Source organism: Zootoca vivipara, chromosome 15 (genome assembly GCF_965207765.1).
Source record: "Zootoca vivipara chromosome 15, rZooViv2.hap1.1, whole genome shotgun sequence".
NCBI lineage: Eukaryota > Metazoa > Chordata > Lepidosauria > Squamata > Lacertidae > Zootoca > Zootoca vivipara.
In genome coordinates, this window is record NC_142598.1 from 4,614,241 (window position 1) to 4,632,234 (window position 17,994).

The 17,994-nt window shown below is 46.6% G+C and overlaps 1 protein-coding gene and 1 long non-coding RNA gene across 2 annotated transcripts; both read right to left on the bottom strand.

Annotated features, from left to right (window-relative positions):
- Positions 1-447: 447 nt before the first annotated feature.
- Positions 448-2,982, bottom strand: LOC118075391 (EKC/KEOPS complex subunit LAGE3). Its single transcript, XM_060269132.1, has 3 exons — positions 2,973-2,982; positions 2,126-2,345; positions 448-819 (listed from the first exon to the last, which is right to left on the bottom strand). Exons 1-3 carry the CDS (start codon positions 2,980-2,982, stop codon positions 708-710), a joined length of 342 nt encoding a protein of 113 aa, XP_060125115.1. The 3' UTR covers positions 448-707.
- Positions 2,983-3,634: 652 nt separating this feature from the next.
- On the bottom strand, positions 3,635-6,222 carry LOC132591234 (uncharacterized). The gene is made up of 3 exons (XR_015947303.1): positions 4,532-6,222; positions 3,873-4,437; positions 3,635-3,779 (listed from the first exon to the last, which is right to left on the bottom strand). It is a non-coding gene; the product is annotated as an uncharacterized LOC132591234 (long non-coding RNA).
- Positions 6,223-17,994: the final 11,772 nt, after the last annotated feature.

Sequence of the window (17,994 nt, forward strand, 5' to 3'; positions counted from 1 at the left end):
TGGCCATGCTGGATGGGGCTGAAGGGAACTGGAGTCCAGCAACACCTTGAGCCAATGAGGTTTTCCATGGCTGATGTAGGAAAGAACAGAACGGAAGAAGAGAAGCATAGATCTGTCAACTTCATTTAACTCCAAAGTCACAATTTATAAACTCACAAGCTTCAGAGCACTGCCTTCTTGACAAATTTGATGAAAAAGAATTGATGGTTTTCCTGTTTCTATTTCTAGAAAACAGATGGCTTTCCCTTTTCTAAACAATGAACATCAGCATCTGTCTTTTTGTTAGAATTTTCTCTCTTATATCATCTCAGTTCAGGAGCCTCAAAAAGAAAAACCCCACCCCAAAACACTATGATTAAGATTTTGCTTGTGTTTGTGTAATTGATTAATCAATATGGTGAGCTGGCTCAAATATATTTAATCAGTTAACACATGCAGACTAGAAAGTAAAGTACACTGGATAATTTATTAGAGCACCAGATTCTATGTACTTTGTCTTCCACCAAGGCAGTCCCAGGCTTGCCTGCTTCTCAGCACCCAAAATCCATCAACGTCCAAGAGTATCCGAGAGGAAAAAGTTCCCTGCTGGTTCCAGAACACAAAGCAACATCTTGGCTCTAAGGATGGCATGTTCAGTGCCTCGTAGCCCTTGGGCAAGTCCAGAGTCCAGCCAAGACTATGGGGAAGCTTCCTGTTGCAACCAGCTATCAAGCCACAGGAGGCCCAAACAGGTCCATAGTTTCCACCACCAAGGAGAGATGCTCCAGGAAGGAGCTGATGGACACACGCAGAATCCGGGCTTCATCTGCTCTCCATCGACTGCAAAACAATAAAATATATATGAAATGTAAAACGTCACACTTGCACTACACTTAACAGTCCAATGAACATGCCACTCCTTCTGCCAATATTCTCTTTCTATTCTAGTCCTTGAGCTTGATGGAAATTAGCGAGGAGGATGCACAGAGGGGTTCTGAGAAGTGGTACCAGGCATATGGGGCACCAGGGAGGAAAAGGCAGAGTTGTTTCAGGGAACAGAAGACGTCTAGAGGTTGAGGAGCAAAGATCAGAGGCAGAGATGTATCGGGATACAAGAATGCTGTCATAAGGATGGGAGAGCATGGCCATAGAGGGCTCTGAAGGCAAGAGCAAGGAGTTTGTGATGCATCCAGGAGCAGGCAGGGAGGAGCATCATGTTACCAGAGTGTTGTGAGAGATGAATGATTTTGGCAGCTAAGTCACAAGGGAAAACAACAGAAGGTTGGGGTGCAGAAGTCTTCATTTCTGCAGGCAAGAGATGACGACAAGGGCATCCCACCAACTTTCATTCACTAGCAGTGGGCACACCCCACCCCTTGGGGAAGGGCCCCAGCTCAGTGGGAGAGCAGCCATGCAGATGGTCAATCCCTGGTAGGTCTGGGAGCTTTGCCTGTCTGTCCCCCTGAAAAACTGCAGGTGGGCCTGTGCTAAATGGATGATAGGCAGATTCCTACGTCCCCAGGAAGTTGTCCTGTGTGCAGAAGCACACTGATCCAAATGCAGGTCTTGCTCAGCACACCACTTTATTTTACTTGCAACCCACTCTTCCTACAAGTTATGCTCAAAACAACCCTGCAGGCCAAGAAACAGACTCATTCAAAACGGTTCAGCTCCAAGGGCCTTCTGGCGGTTCCCTCATGTGAGAAAAGAGGTTACAGGTTACAGAGAACCAGGAAGAGGGCCTCCTCGGTGGTGGCATCCACCCTGTGGAACGTCCTCCCATCAGATGTCAAGGAGATAAATAACTATCCAACTTTTAGAAGACATCTAAAAGCAGCCCTGTATCAGGAAGTTTTAAATGTTTTATGTTTTTATATCTATTGAAAGCTGCCCAGAGTGGCTGGGGCAACCTGGTCAGATGGGCGGGGTACAAATACCGGTAATAATGTTGTGGTTGTTGTTGTTGTTTAAACCCTGGTTCAAGTCCAAGAAGCCATCCATTACAGCGCCACCTTGTCTCTCATCCTCCTGCAGCTTATGCAGGAGACCTTCCAGCAGGCTGCACCCAGGACTCAGAGCCCACCATCTGCCCCGACTGGCACCACCCCTTGCCTCTTGTAGAAGGGGGCGCCTGGCCAATACTCACACATGCAAGATGTCCTCCGTCACCTCCAGTTCCTTGCTGATCCCTTCTTTGCGGGGCTCAGGGTCAGGGGCCAGGGAGCCCAGCGCAATCTGGGCCAATGATGATGATGGGAAAGGGATCCTCAGCTCACTGATGTTGGGGGGGGGTAGCGTTAAGGAGCATAAAATGTACAAGAAAATCCCCCCACACTCACACACATACACAGGCGCACACTGCCTACCTTCCCAACAAGAGACACTTTCTCTATTCAAGGTCACCTTTGTATTCTGTGTTTAATATTTCAGGGATAGCTTCATCTAGTCCCTGGTTTTCAGCTGAGGTGCTCTGACACGGAGTAGAATCCCTGCTTATCCATGACTGTGGATGGGAGAAAACTCAAGACCAATGTTCAAATTGCAGGGCGGAGGGCAGAGGGGGCCACATACAAAGCATGAACTCTGAAACAGGGCTATAGCCCCACCCCAACGTGCACTTACTAGGCTGGGAGTAGCGGTAAGTCTTTGAAAGCACTCGGACTTCCTTCAAAGTAAACTTACTTAGGATCAAACTGCGTTCCTCATGATCAGGAGAAAACAAAAGGGCCTGATTGAGCAGACAATATTGCATCCCTAAATAACCCCAACTGCAGAAATTGAACACGTCTTTGCTTAGAGTGGCCATTGACACTTGTCCAAAGGAATAGACACTAATTTGCATACGCTGTGTGTGGATGCGTATTAAAAAATATTAGTAGTTTCTCTCCTACTAAGTCATAGTCACTAGACCCATTGATTTCAGTGATTCCGTGTATGACTCTGGAATGCCCGGCCATTCAAATAGAGGACCCCTTCATACAGAGAACTGTCACCTGTCCACATCTTAAGCCTCTGATAGCCCTGAAAATTGGCAACAGTCTTATGTAAAATAGGACACCTGAGCATCTTATATTTGCTGTTCTTCTTCTGCTAATGAGTGAACGTCATGCCATTTCCTCTTTCATCCCGGCCATTTCCACATTCTGAATAATCTAAATAGGATCCATTTGTTTGTATATTTAGGTTACTTCCTAAACAAACAATGCAAAATTAAGAGACAGTCATGAAGTAAGTTTTTTGGCAAGGAGTGCTAGGATGGGAAGCATCCATGAAATCCACCTTGTCTTAGACACACACCAGTGATGCATCAAAGGAGCACCTTGCTTCATTTAGCTCTTAAGGGGGAGAGAGAGAGAAAGAGAGAGAGAAAGAGAGAGAGAAAGAGGGGAGGAGGGAGGAGGGGGGAGGGAGGTTGCATTGGAAGTAAGCAGGGACACCGCAGGGGCTTGAACCCCGTCCTGGAAACCAGGAGCGCCGACCACCAGCGTCTTTTGCTTTTTTTTGGCCAATGCAACAAGGTGAAAAGCAAAACCTGAGAGAACACTCTGAATACAGAATGTTCTCTCAGGAAAAAAGAAAACCCTTAAGAGTTATGAAGTTGCAGACAAAACACAATCGAGGTTTTATCCCTTGCCAAGCAAGGGATATTCACCTAGATTGGGTTAAGTCACAGAGTGCCATGTTGACTGCCATTAATTTGCAGAGACTGGTTCCAGTCTTCAAACTCTGCCTTTATGCTCACCTTTTTGTTTGTCCCTCTGAAGTGTGAATTCATGGGCCTGGAAGTTCCTTCTGCTGGTCTGTGAAATGCAATCTGGACTCATTAGTTTGTCCCCGGCCCTTTCCCACCAATTCCAGAGAAATGTTTTTTGAACACAGCTGTTCTTACTGACCTGACTTCTGCAGGAAGAGCTGGCTCCACCTGAGTGTGGTGGGCTCTTGGACAGAACTGTGAAGAGATCAAGCGGGGGAAATGGAGAAGCCAGCACAAAAGGATTGTACTGAAAAAGATCACTGAATTGTGAGGTGTGAAGTTCACTTGCCGTTAAGTTTCCTGAAGGCTTGCAAAATTCTATTTCTTGTGTCGCTGAGATGCACCTGGAAGAGACTAGGGTCTTCAGCAGCCCTCCCCTCCAGACACAGGAGCAAAAACAGCCGGTTACCTGAAGCAGCGCAGTCAAGACGCAGGTGCCTCTCAGTCCTACACTGAAGATGTTCACTTGATGTATCTGACACTGTCAATGGAGCATATCTGCTTCTGGCACAGGTAGCTCTGTGACGTCTGTAAAAAAAAGAGCTGGAACAAAACAAGGATGGCTGTCCCACCAAAAGATGTACCTTATTGTGTGGTGATGGCACAGGAAGGGGCCTCCCCTGCAGTGGTGTCCCGACAAGAGACGTCCCTCTAGGTAGAAGCACGGAGAACGACTGCATTAGGCTTTTGAGTTCGCAGCTCATCTGAAAAAGTGATTGAATAACCAACATTGCTCAATACAAGCTCTTTGGAATATTTAGTTTGCATATTTGATGTATGATTCCATTTAGAGCCTACCTTTTCTCCAACAGGCTCAGTTTGCTTGAATGGTCCCCCTCACGGCGACCTGAAAGAATCTTTGTACAAAGAGTTGCAGGCAGAACACAACAGAAGTTTTCCCCTCAGCCAAGCACAAGATACTCACCTAGCTGACCTTCAGCCAGAAGACACACAACTGTATTCCTGCTCTAATTATTATGATAGAGCATTTAGAGATTACTTGTTAGTTATTACTGCATATCGCCACCTCTGATAATTCAAAAGGTTTTTTAATAGAAGCTACGATTGCAGTTGAAGGTAACCAAGTGAAAGGTTACAGGCAAAGGAAGCAGTTTGCTACACCAGGTTTTTAAATATATTACCTTAGGAACAGAAGTACTGGCAAGGATCCAAATTTTAGTATTTGTTGGAAACCCAGCAACTATCAACCCTATCATGCAAGTTTTCACCAAAAAGCCAGTAATACAATTTGGGTCAAATTCAATTTCTAATAAAGTCTCAGCATTTATGGATAATGTTCCCTGCAGTAAATAGTCATACCTGTACCCCAGGCAAAGAAAATTGGGAGCTACATGCCTCCTTTATCTACAGGATTTAAGGGTACAGACCTCTATTCCAAAACGTTTCACAATTGTGGGTTGTTATGATTTTGTGTGGCCCCTCTCTGGTCATTAGTGGAACAATCCGCCACCCCCTTATGTATGAGTAAAAATGGCCAGAGAGTCGGGATTCATAAGATTTCAAATATTTTCTCAGTCATTTCAGCCTTACCATTAACAGACAAAATTTCTGCCCTTTATGTACAGGAAAAAATGGTCAAGGCTCATCCTTCCTAATTCTGAATATGTTTGTGCTTAAATGTGTGCTGGACTTTTTTGCTGGCAAAATGGTGAAAACCTCTATTCACTCCAATGCCTCTACCAGGCCGCCTCTACCATTGCCATCAGTAGATTGACCCTCAAAATGCCCTATTTGCTTTTTCACACTGAAATCAGCAAGGCAACTGTGACAGACAAAGGAAGCCGTTTTGATGCATCAGCTTTTAAAATGGGTATTCTAAATGGGTATTCTACCTTAGGAACAATGGCTGTATAGCATTTTTGTCAACAAGGCAACCTGAGCTAACATGAAATTAGAACGATGTTGTCTTCTCCCCCTCTGCTTTGCTCTTTATCACATGCACAGCTTTCTTTCCCCCTGGATCCCCCTACCCTTCTCACTTCTAAGTCTTACCTGTGTTAAAATCTTACCAATCTTGGTTTGTCCAACTTCTAGAGCGAGGTTCTGGAGCAGGTGGTCGCAGACCAGATCCAGGTGCTCTGGGAAGAAGCTGATTTTCTGGATCCATTTCAATCAGGCTTTAGGCCTCTTTTGGCACAGAAACTGCCTTGGTCGCCCTGTACGATGACCTCTGTCGAGAGACAAGGCGCTCAGTGACCCGGAGTGCCTTCCATCACCTTCAGCTGGTGGCCCAGCTACGCCCCTCTCTGGACAGGGATAGCCTGACTCCTGTTGTCTATGCTCTGGTAACCCGTTATTGTTATTGTTGTTATTTTTGTTTTGATTTTGTGTATTTGATATTTTATGTGAACCGCCCTTAGACCTTCGGCTATAAGGCGGTATAGAAAATAAATAAACAATTAAATAAATAAACAAACTTTGGCAATGGAAACGCCAGCCTTCTTTTTATGAAATGGCTTCTCCAGTTGCCTTTTTAAAAGAAAAGCCTTCTATTTTCTGCAATGATTCTTCACTCTGTTTGAAGCAGGCTTCATATCCACCTACCCTTTCCTCTGCTCCTTTGTACATCCAAAGACTTCTTGGTCGAAAGGTATATAAACTTGATTTTGCCCCTCACGTTCTTTCATTTGTCTTAGTTTTCCCTTGGCTTTTCTAGTCATCAGGTGTATCTGCTTTTCTTGATTCTCTTTAAAATCTTCATCTTGGTATTTTTACGAGTTTTCAGTTTAAATTTTGCTTGGCTAAGCTTTGTTTTGGGGACTTTCAATTTCCTTTTAATTTAAAATGCATTGCCTCTCCTAACACTGAATTAAGATATCTATCTCTTTATCTTCTATCTATCTACAAGCAACATTTAAACTTGCCAACTACCGGTAGGGAGATCAGAAGTGAACATTTGTTGTATCTCTTTTTAAAGTTGTAAATAACAACTTCCGCTCTGACCAGTGAGAGGGCTAAAACCAGTATTATAGCCAGGGACAGTCTCACTCACTAGACTCTGGCTCGCTCCTTCCACCACCTGTTCTGTTGGTCATAATGACACATAAAAAAGTCCCTTGGCGCATTAATACAGTGGATACAAATGTGTTTGTTTTCAACACAGGATCATTGCGCATGGGTGAGAAATTAGTACCGGCCCCACTCCCTAATAACAGGGTTCCTGGGGTGCCAACTTGAATAAAATATTGGGGGGGGGCAGACGGTAAGCCCTGCCCTACATAGTCACATGACACGGCACACACAATTAAATGGCAATGCCCATCAACTTTGGGGGGGCGGGTTTCCCGGCCCCCTCAAATTTTTTTTGTGGGGGGGCTTAAGAGGAGTTAGCTCCTAAGCTGGGGTATGTGTCATTCCTGGATCAATGTCTTCGTTTGCTTGGCTATGTGTAGCACCTGCTGTGCCTTTTAATGACATTTTGCCCATGAATCGCACTGATCTGAGCATTAAAGATTTTAGTAGACACTGCAGCCTGAGTTTGAGTGGGAGCCAGGAAACTCTCCTTCACAGAGTGTTTTTTGGAGGTTCTCCTTGTGGGAGGGGCCCCAAAATGGATAGCCTATCGCTTTAAGAAAATGGTTTAAGAACTTCAGCTCTGGCCAGTGAGAGGGCTAAGACCAGTATTATACCAGGGACAGTCAGCAGCGGAGGAAGCTGCTTGGGCTCCTGGGGCACGAGCTGCCCATAGGGGCAGGGTGAGGGCGGGGTGAGCCATCCATAGGGGCAGGGTGCATTGTGGGGCCTCCAGAGTCTGCCTGGCTCCTCCCTCTCAGTCCCCTACATCTGGGGGGGGAGGCAGCGGGCAGATCGTTTGGACAGATCGGAGCCTGCACACTCTCAAGCCACCGTGTCTCTCCGAGGAAAGAAGCATGGCTCAGGCACACTGCAGGCCCTGTGTTGTGGTGAGTGCCGCTTGGCATTTTGTCAGCCCTCTCAGAGGTGACACCTGGGGCGGCTCTGCACTTACCACACACCCCTTCCTCCGCCACTGGTGGCCGGTGGTGGGGTGGGGGTGCGGGGGAGAATTGCCCCCCTAATCTAGCTATATATAAATATAAACTGGGCATGTGGGTTATTATCCACTTTTATCCGAAACCGCTTCACCAATTGCAGTGCATTCAAATTTGAACACAACGTCCAAAGCGAATGGGCGAAGGCTCTTATGAGGTTTTCAAACATGGGCGTAGGCGGGGGGCAGGAGGGGGCAGCTGCCCCCCCTAGAAGCAAAAAAATTAATGTATTTTACAGACCATAACCAGCACTTTTCCCCTCCAAAAACTGAAGTGGAAAGGGCTTTGCTTTAGCAAGAGCAGCTAAGTCTCCGCTTGCTGGGGGGGGGGGGAACACAGCAGTAACAAAAACACATCAAATAAATAAAGCAAAGTGGCTACCAGTAGTTAAGCAGTTAAGACAATGGAGCATATATCCCCAGGCAAGATTCGATAGCTGACCATTTCACCCTATTGTTCTTAAGTGGGAGTTGTTAATGAGCATTCAGGAACATTAAGAGTTCTATTGGCGATTTAATGAGGGTGCAGACTCAGAGGATTCAATTTGACTAAGGTGGCTCTGCAAGGCTAAAAAGAAGTGAATAAGAAAGGGGGGAGGCTGTAGCTTTGACAGACACAGTGATGTTTATAAAAAGCATTGGTGTTCCAGTCTGCCCCTCCTCCTGCATCTGTATACTGTAAATCAGGGGTGGCCACCTCCCAAGAGACTCTAATCTACTCAGAGTTTAAAACTGGGGGTGATCTACCCCCTTTTGGGGGGTTCAGGTCAAAGCTGTTGAGTTTTTTTAAAGGAAGGGAAGCCCTGTTTTTTGGGGTTTAGGTCAAACTTGTTGAGCTTCTTTTAGGAGGGAGGGAGGCCCATTTTTGTTTAGGGCTTCAGGTCATAGTTCAACTTTTTTGAGGGAGGAGGAAAATTTTGGGTGAGCTTTTTTTAGGGGTGCCAGTGACCTACCAGTGATCTACCACAGACATCCAGTGATCTACTGGTAGATCACTACCTGTTGGACGTGCCTGCTGTAAATCAAGCAGAGAGAAAGCTGCTTACAAGGCTCCTGTACATGCAGAGTTCCAGCATCACAGCGTCACCCAGAGGCACCCACAAATATGAGTTATCCCTCTCTCTATTTCTTCCTTCCTTCCCTCCCTCTTCCATCCTTAATAAAATACGGGGGGGGGGGCAGATAAGCCCCACATAGAAAGCCCATCAACATGGGGGGATGACTCTTTCAAATACGGTATTTACCAGTAATTGGGGGGGGGGAGGCACCTAGGCCTCTAGGAGTTGGCTGCTATGCCTAGGAGTAGGACAATTCAAGAAAGCAGAACGATGCATATGGTATGGTAATATATCAATAGAATCGTAGAATTGTAGTCGGAAGGGACCACAAGGGTCATCTAGTCCAACCCGCTGCAATGCAGAATTTTTTTCCTAAGGTGGGGCTTGAACCATGGTTGAAATATTATGCTGATATGCAGCAACGCCTGGGAGCCGTCGTGGCTGCGGCCGTGTCTTGCCTCGCCCTCGCCCGCCCTGCCACCCCCTCTCGCCTGCCCGACCCTCCCGTCCTCTCCAGCCAAGCAGGGTAGCCGCCAACGCTACCAGCCCCAGAAGCAAAAGGTGGCCGCTGCTGCCGCCGCCACAATGTCATCAGGCCCGCTGGCCCTTTAGCCCCGCCCACTTCATGGCCCCGCCCCTTCCGTGCCTTGGCCCCGCCCCTGAACGACCATGGCTTGCCCCCCCCCTAGTTTTGATCCTGGCTACGCCCCTGTTTTCAAAGACATATGCCACACCTCCGCCAGGTGAAACCCCCCAAAAGCCCTGTTCCAGAACGCACCACTTAGCCGAAAGTGCATGCTGGGAAAAGAACCAGGTTGCAAACCAGCGCCCTCTAGCGGCAGCTACACTGGTACTACACCTATAGAAGGTAAAGGTAAAGGGACCCCTGACCATTAGGTCCAGTCGTGAACAACTCTGGGGTTGCGTGCTCATCTCGCATTATTGGCCGAGGGAGCCGGTGTACAGCTTCCAGGTCATGTGGCCAGCATGACTAAGCCGCTTCTGGCGAACCAGAGCAGCGCACGGAAACACCGTTTACCTTCCCACTATAGCGGTTCCTATTTATCTACTTGCATTTTGATGTGCTTTCGAACTGCTAGGTTGGCACCTTCCCTCTAAACAGCACCTCAGCTGCCGTTTACATACTAGGCCAAAGCCTTTACAGACTAGGCCGAATGGAGGTACTGACTCACCTGGGTGGGTGGGGGAGACGGGACGGGATATGTCAGGACACAGTGGGACCAGTCACAGGGATGACCCCGGGGTGGGGGGGAGGGGGCGGGATACGTCATGGATCGAGACAGGGTGGTGGCCGTCACAGGGATTAGCCACGGTGGGCCAGCTAGTCAAGTAAATAAAAATATACTTAACTAACTGACCCACTGTGTCGCAGCTAACTCAGTTCTGCCCCCCGCCCATCCCAGTTGCCATGTGTCCTCTTTTTTCAGGTCACATCCTCTTTTTCAGGGGACCGTTTTTAAAATTTGCCAAAATGTCATAGAATCATAGAGTTGGAAGAGACCACAAGGGCCGTCCAGTCCAACCCCCTGCCAAGCAGGAAACACCATCAAAGCATTCTTGACATATGGCTGTCAAGCCTCTGCTTAAAGACCTCCAAAGAAGGAGACTCCACCACATTCCTTGGCAGCAAATTCCACTGTCGAACAGCTCCTACTTTCAGGAAGTTATTCCTAATGTTTAGGTGGAAGCTTCTTTCTTGTAGTTTGAATCCATTGCTCCGTGTCCGCTTCTCTGGAGCAGCAGAAAACAACCTTTCTCCCTCCTCTATATGACATCCTTTGATATATTTGAACATGGTTATCATATCCCCCCTTAACCTTCTCTTCTCCAGGCTAAACATACCCAGCTCCCTAAGCCGTTCCTTATAAGGCATTGTTTCCAAGCCTTTGACCATTTTGGTTGCCCTCTTCTGGACACGTTCCAGCTTGTCAGTATCCTTCTTGAACTGTGGTGCCCAGAACTGGACACAGTACTCCAAGTGAGGTCTGACCAGAGCAGAATACAGTGGTACTATTACTTCCCTTGATCTAGACGCTATACTCCTATTGATGCAGCCCAGAATTGCATTGGCTTTTTAAGCTGCTGCATTACACTGTTGACTCATGTCAAGTTTGTGGTCTATCAGGACTCCTAGATCCTTTTCACATGTACTGCTCTCAAGCCAGGTGTCACCCATCCTGTATTTGTGCCTTTCATTTTTTTTGCCCAAGTGTAGTACTTTGGATATACTCCCCTTCTCTTCTCCTGCCCCCCTCAGCAATATATCACAGTTTCTATAGCCTATGTATAAAGGTAAAGGTAACTGTGACCATTAGGTCCAGTCGTGACCGACTCTGGGGTTGCGGCGCTCATCTCGCTCTATAGGCCGAAGGAGTCGGCGTTCGTCCGCAGACAGCTTCCAGGTCATGTGTCCAGCATGACTAAGCCGCTTCTGGCAAACCAGAGCATTGCACGGAAACGCCGTATACCTTCCCGCCAGATACCTATTTATCTACTTGCTCTTGACGTGCTTTTGAACTGCTAGGTGGGCAGGAGCTGGGACCGAACAACGGGCGCTCACTCCATTGCGGGGATTTGAACCTCCAACCTTTGTAGGGGTATTTAAAATGAGAATCTTCATGGCATCCTCTTTTTTGCTTTTCGAAATATGGCAACCCTAACTTGCTCCCCCCCCTTTAAAATTAATCCTGGCTACACCCATAGCAGGTGGTCATAGCGACACTGCCAATTTGTTGATATAATCAATGAACAATTACCATGTACTTAGAAATTTATCCTTCTTACCCTGCCCATTTATCATCACGCTGCTGTGTTGATTCAACTCCCAGATTGTGCCATTTCCCATACCTGGGTAAAACCAAGATCGTAAAATGAGAGCCTCCCCCCATTTCCCACCTGACAGCTATTTCCATTCTGGCAGTGGCTGTTAGAAAAGAGACCATGGTCAAAGATGGAATATTGCGGTTGAGATCCCCCCCCCCCGGATCCCTGTTTAGTTTATAACCCATTATGATGGTTTCAGGATTTATTTATTTACCCAAAACTGTACACAAGAGTTTTTGCACCATTTGCTCCCTACCAGGACGGGGCTTTCCAAACCATTGGAACAACGGAGAGACAAGTAACCAGTCATTTTTCTTTCCTCTTCTTGGCAGGCCTATTCACCCAACATGTGCATGGTTGGTCCTCAGTGCTGGAGCCAGGAAACTGTGACCCTCCAGGCGTTGGAAGCCAACTCCCATCATCAGCCCCAGGCAGCATGGATGAGGGAAGCTGTACGCCAACAACAACAACTCACATCTCAGAATACTGTGGTCTTGTTCCCACAATGTTTGTTGCTAGACACTGGAACATTAGAGGATGAATTGCTTGTGTGAATCAGCTGTCATGGGTTTAAGTTCATATATGAGACATGCTAAAACAAATGAAAGACTGTAATTCTGCGAGCAGGGCCTGCATTGTTTTGGAAAATGTTATAGGGAAAACATTAGACACTTTATAATTAAAATAAAAACCCTCTCCATAATTTCATTTGAATGTGCAAACATACCCATTGAGGGAAAACAATATTGCATTTGAAGCGTGGTATAAGTCCATGAACACTGCAGTTGGTGACAGAAGTCACGAAATTAAAAGACGCCTGCTTCTTGAGAGAAAAGCAATGACAAACCTAGACAGCATCTTAAAAAGCAGAGACATCACCTTGCCAACAAAGGTCCGTATAGTTAAAACTATGATTTTCCCAGTAGTGATGTATGGAAGTGAGAGCTGGACCATAAAGAAGGCTGATCGCCGAAGAATTGATGCTTTTGAATTATGGTGCTGGAGGAGACTCTTGAGAGTCCCATGGACTGCAAGAAGATCAAACCTATCCATTCTGAAGGAAATCAGCCCTGAGTGCTCACTGGAAGGACAGATCCTGAAGCTGAGGCTCCAATACTTTGGCCACATCATGAGAAGAGAAGACTCCCTGGAAAAGACCCTGATGTTGGGAAAGATTGAGGGCACAAGGAGAAGGGGGCGGCAGAGGACGAGATGGTTGGACAGTGTTCTTGAAGCTACCAACATGAGTCTGACCAAACTGCGGGAGGCAGTGGGAGGCAGGAGTGCCTGGTGTTCTATGGTCCATGGGGTCACGAAGAGTCGGACACGACTAAACGACAACAATAAGTCCAGTCTATGGTGTCCATTCTGTTGTATAGTGGGAAAGATCAGCGACAGAAACAGCTTCTTTAAGCAAGAGCTCTTTATTGCAGCAGTTAGAACTGCTCCATGTTCTCTCACCACAACAGCATAGCTTGCTGCCTCATACATATACAGTGGTACCTCGGTTTATGAACACAATTGGTTCTGGAAGTCTGTTCATAAACTGAAGCGTTCATGAACTGAAGCGAACTTTCCCATTGAAAGGAATGGAAAGTGAATTAATCCGTTCCAGATGGGTCCGCGGCTTTCACAAACCGAAAATTCATAAACCGAGGTGTTCATAAACCGAGGTTCCACTGTACCGGTAACGTCAAGCAATTAGTAACAGTAACAAATTCCAACTAACTAACCAATCCTTGAACAGCAGCTCTCAATCCTTCATTCGCATACTGGTGGCCCAGAGTGAGAACTGCAGCCGATCTCAATACATAACACGTTAACAGGTGAAACTTATTGCTGGGCGTTGCAGTGATCTGGTGATGAATATTTGTGTGTGTACCAGCCCTGAAAGCAAACTACAAAACTAAATACTGGTTTCAGGAGTCAAGTCCCCACCACATTAACCTAGACATGGTAACATCTTCTTTTGGACTGATGGCGTGGAAATATGGGGGCTTTTCTGTTTTGTTAAAACTTGCTTTTTACGGATTTCACTTGAAACAAACAAATATGCTACCACTTGCTCTGAGACCTGGGGAAAGGACAAGATATAAATAAAAACATCATCAGTTTACATAGCAATGTGCTATCTTTGTTTCTAACCGGAATGCACCTTCCTTCAAATGCCATCTGTTGTTTTCCCCTTTGGGCCCAAACTATAACTCTGTGCCTTGGTTTCTTTTCTGTATTACAAGAAACACTTCCCGGCATGCTGGGAAATGTGCCAAGTCCTTTCTCATCACCAGGACTCTTTGAACCAATGGGGACGGCAACAGAATTGCCACCATGTTCTGAGCTTTTGACAGCTGCACAGCAGGCAGCAATCCAACAGGCAGAGTGTTTTCTGGCATAGAGATGTGCCAGTGAAGAAAGCTGTGTTTGTCTGAATGTATGCATGACATGTAGTTGTTAAGGAAGAGGGTGGTTGGCAGCATTAGGTGGCCCAAGAACTGGCATATCTTTAGTTCAGCATCAGATTCATAATGGGCATGTTAAAGTTACGACAATGCCTTACATATCAATCCTAACTATATACTCAGTTCACACATGTATGTACATTAAAGGTAAAGGGGACCCCTGACCATTAGGTCCAGTCGTGACCGACTCTGGGGTTGCGCACTCATCTCGCATTATTGGCCAAGGGAGCCGGCGTATAGCTTCCAGGTCATGTGGCCAGCATGACAAAGCCACTTCTGGTGAACCAGAGCAGCACACGGAAACGCCGTTTACCTTCCCGCTGTAGCAGTTCCTATTTATCTACTTGCATTTTGATGTGCTTTTGAACTGCTAGGTTGGCAGGAGCTGGGACCGAGCAACGGGAGCTCACCCCGTCACAGGTATTCGAACCGCTGACCTTCTGATCAGCAAGCCCTAGACTCTGTGGTTTAACCCACAGCTCCACCTGGGTCCTGGTATGTACATTAGTGGTGGGTAATTCAAGCTCTCAAGCTCTCTGCAGCTGAAGATATACGCTGACCGCCCACCTCTACTGAAAGCATTGTGGTGGAGGTGATATGCAAGTTCTGGTTGCATTCTTATTTCTTCTCATATGACAGGATGCGGTAGTGCTCAAATGGTAAACACGTATGCCCCAGCTTTTGAGGCCTGCAGCAGCTCTTCACATGCAATCACCAATCCATACTGCATTGGTCACATTTACATTGTACTGTACACTTAAAGCACTACCATAACAAGGCTTCCCCAAAAGAATACTAGGAACTGTAGTCTGTTAAGGGCGCTGAGAATTGTTAGGAAACCCTGCCCTGAGCTAGAGTCCAGTGCCCTTAACAAATTCCCAGTTCCCAGGACTGTTTGGGGGGAAAGCTATGACTGTTAAAGTGCTTGAAAATGCTTGCAAATAATTATGTTCTGCCTGTAGAGTTTGATCTGTGAGGATGCACATATCCAACTCTACAATCCTGTGATTCTGTTCTGTATGCAAGTTCACAGTGGATAATAATAATAATAATAATAATAATAATAATAATAATAATAATAATAATAATTTTTATTTATACCCCGCCCTCCCCAGTCAAAAACCAGGCTCAGGGCGGCTGACACCAACAGAATTACAATAAAACATAAAAACAATTAATTAAAATACAGTATTAAAATTTAAAGTGCAGCCTCATTTCAAGTAGGCCATAAATCCAAGCCATGAGGGAGGAAAACACAGGGGTCAGGCTGAGTCTAACCCAAAGGTCAGGCGGAACAGCTCTGTCTTGCAGGCCCTGCGGAAAGATGACAAATCCCGCAGGGCCCTGGTCTCCTGGGAAAGAGCGTTCCACCAGGTTGGGGCCAGTACTGAAAAGGCCCTGGCTCTAGTAGAGGCCAATCTAGCCATCTTATGACTCGGGATCTCCAGAATATTATTATTTGTGGACTTTAAGGTCCTCCGCGGGGCATACCAGGAGAGGCGGCCCCGTAGGTACGAGGGTCCCAAGTCGCATAGGGCTTTAAAGGTCAAAACCAGCACCTTAAACCTGATCCTGTACTCCACCGGGAGCCAGTGCAGCTGGTAAAGCACTGGATGAATGTGATCCCGCGGCCGGGACCCTGTAAGGAGCCTCGCTGCGGCATTCTGCACCCGCTGGAGTTTCTGGGTCAGCTTTAAGGGCAACCCTGCGTAGAGCGAGTTACAATAGTCAAGCCTGGAGGTGATCACAGAGGTAAACATTCAGGTGGCAACCTGTACTTGGAGGCTCCATTGATTATTGTGAAACTTGCTTTTCAGTAAATGAGTTTCCAGGCGAAATCTGCTTCCCTTCTTGGCTCATATAGTCAGTGATATACCATCCTTGCAATATGTGTATGCAGTGCTTCCCCCCCCCCCAAAAAATGTTTAGGGGTACTCTCATTTTGAGTCAAGAAAATCACCATTTTATAGTTCAAATCAGGGAAAATAAATACAGTAAATGGACAAAAGTACAAAGATTCACTAAATGTTTAGGGGTATGTGTACCCCCAGAAAAAAAGCACTGTGTGTATGCAAAACACAGCAATCAGAAGGAAGCGTGTGTTTGCTAGATTTCTGCCTTTAATCATTTTCATTGGAGAAAATGGAGTTGCGCGCTCAGCTTTGGGTACATCCTGCTGCATACCATTTGAAGTTTTTCGTTTATTCCTTCCTTAAGCCGTGTGGGCTGGACTAGAAGTTTCGTTTTCAGAGCTCACTGTTGTAAAATGAAGGCCAAGGTTTTCAGTATTCAAAGGAGCTTGCAAAAAAACATGGGTGTGCAGGTGCTTATAGCTCTCCCTTCCATTTAGATCCTCAACAAGGAAGAAATTTCCATTCACTTCCTCTGCAGCCAGGGCATTTCATTCATTCGAAGAGCACACGTTTAATTGTGGAGGGTTCCCTGTTCAGAATTCCCCAGGCCCCAGAATTCCATTTCTCCCCAACACTCAGTCGGCATTTCTTGGCCACTGGACATGCTGAATCCTCTTTGACCTGTTTGGGGGATTTCCCCCTCTCCATTTGGGTTTTCTCTGTTTTAATTTTCTCTGTATGTGATAGATATGCTTGTCCTCAATGCCAGGTACAATCGTTTCATTTCTCCACTTATGCCTCTGGGCAGTTCTCACATCCGTTCTTCCCTGGGGAAATTTTTAAATAGCATCTCAGTGTGAATCAGGAACTGACCTTTCCAGACAATGAGATGGTGCTCTCTAAACTTTTTATGACTGTGTCTCTTTCTCCCCACCCCCCCATCCGTACCACTCTATTCTATTTCCCCCTCTCCCCACACTGGCTTTCAGCTCCCCCAACAATCAATCAGCCCTATGTGGCCACAGAGCATGCTCGGTCCTATGTTTCTGGATTCTCAACCCTTTTTGTCCCTGGTTCGTGTACTTCTGCAAGACTTGGGTTCCCCAAAGGCTGCTGCTACCTCTATATTAGTTGGGGGAAGGATGCTGTTTAGGATACAATAAACAATAGCACTCACAGCATGCAACATCAGAAATAGAATGATGAGAAGAGACCGGCTAGATCCAATCAAAAGCTCTCTATAATTCAGCATCCTCTTTCCAAAAGTAGCCAGCCAAATGCTTCTGGGCAGCCCGCAAGCAAAGCATGAAAGCAACAACACCACTTTCCTGCTATTGCTCCACAAGCCGCTGATATTCAGAGGCTCCATTTAGCTTAGGGGTGAGGAAGCCTGTGCCCTTCCACATGTTGTTGGACCACAACTCCCATCATCCCTGACCACTTGGCCATGGTGGCAGGGGCTGATGGGCATTGGGAGCTCAACAGCATCTTAGAGGACACAGGTTCCCCTTCCCTGCTCTAGCCATTAGCAGAACCATCATTCCCAGTTCCCTCCCACTATTGAGCTGTGCAAAGGTTTGCATTCTGTTATTGGTGTAGAATTACCTCCCTCCTTTGGACTCCAATATCTGCAGTGATGCCAGCCCAACAGTGCCTAACCTTGAGATGCAGGGCTCGGTGCAAAAAATGATTTAAACCTCCTCCACCAAACAACAGCAGCAGCCAAGCATATGCCTTTGAATGTACACATCACATATTTCCCTCCCCAGGGTTGAGGCCGAGCCTGCCTGCACACGTCAGAAATCAGGGTATAGACTCTATAGAGCAGGCATCCCCAAACTTCGGCCCTCCAGATGTTTTGGACTACAGTTCCCATCTTCCCTGACCACTGGTCCTGTTAGCTAGGGATCATGGGAGTTGTAGGCCAACACATCTGGAGGGCCGCAGTTTGGGGATACCTGCTATAGAGCAATCACAAAGACAACAACTCAACACTGCACAACTGGCTGTTTTGCTT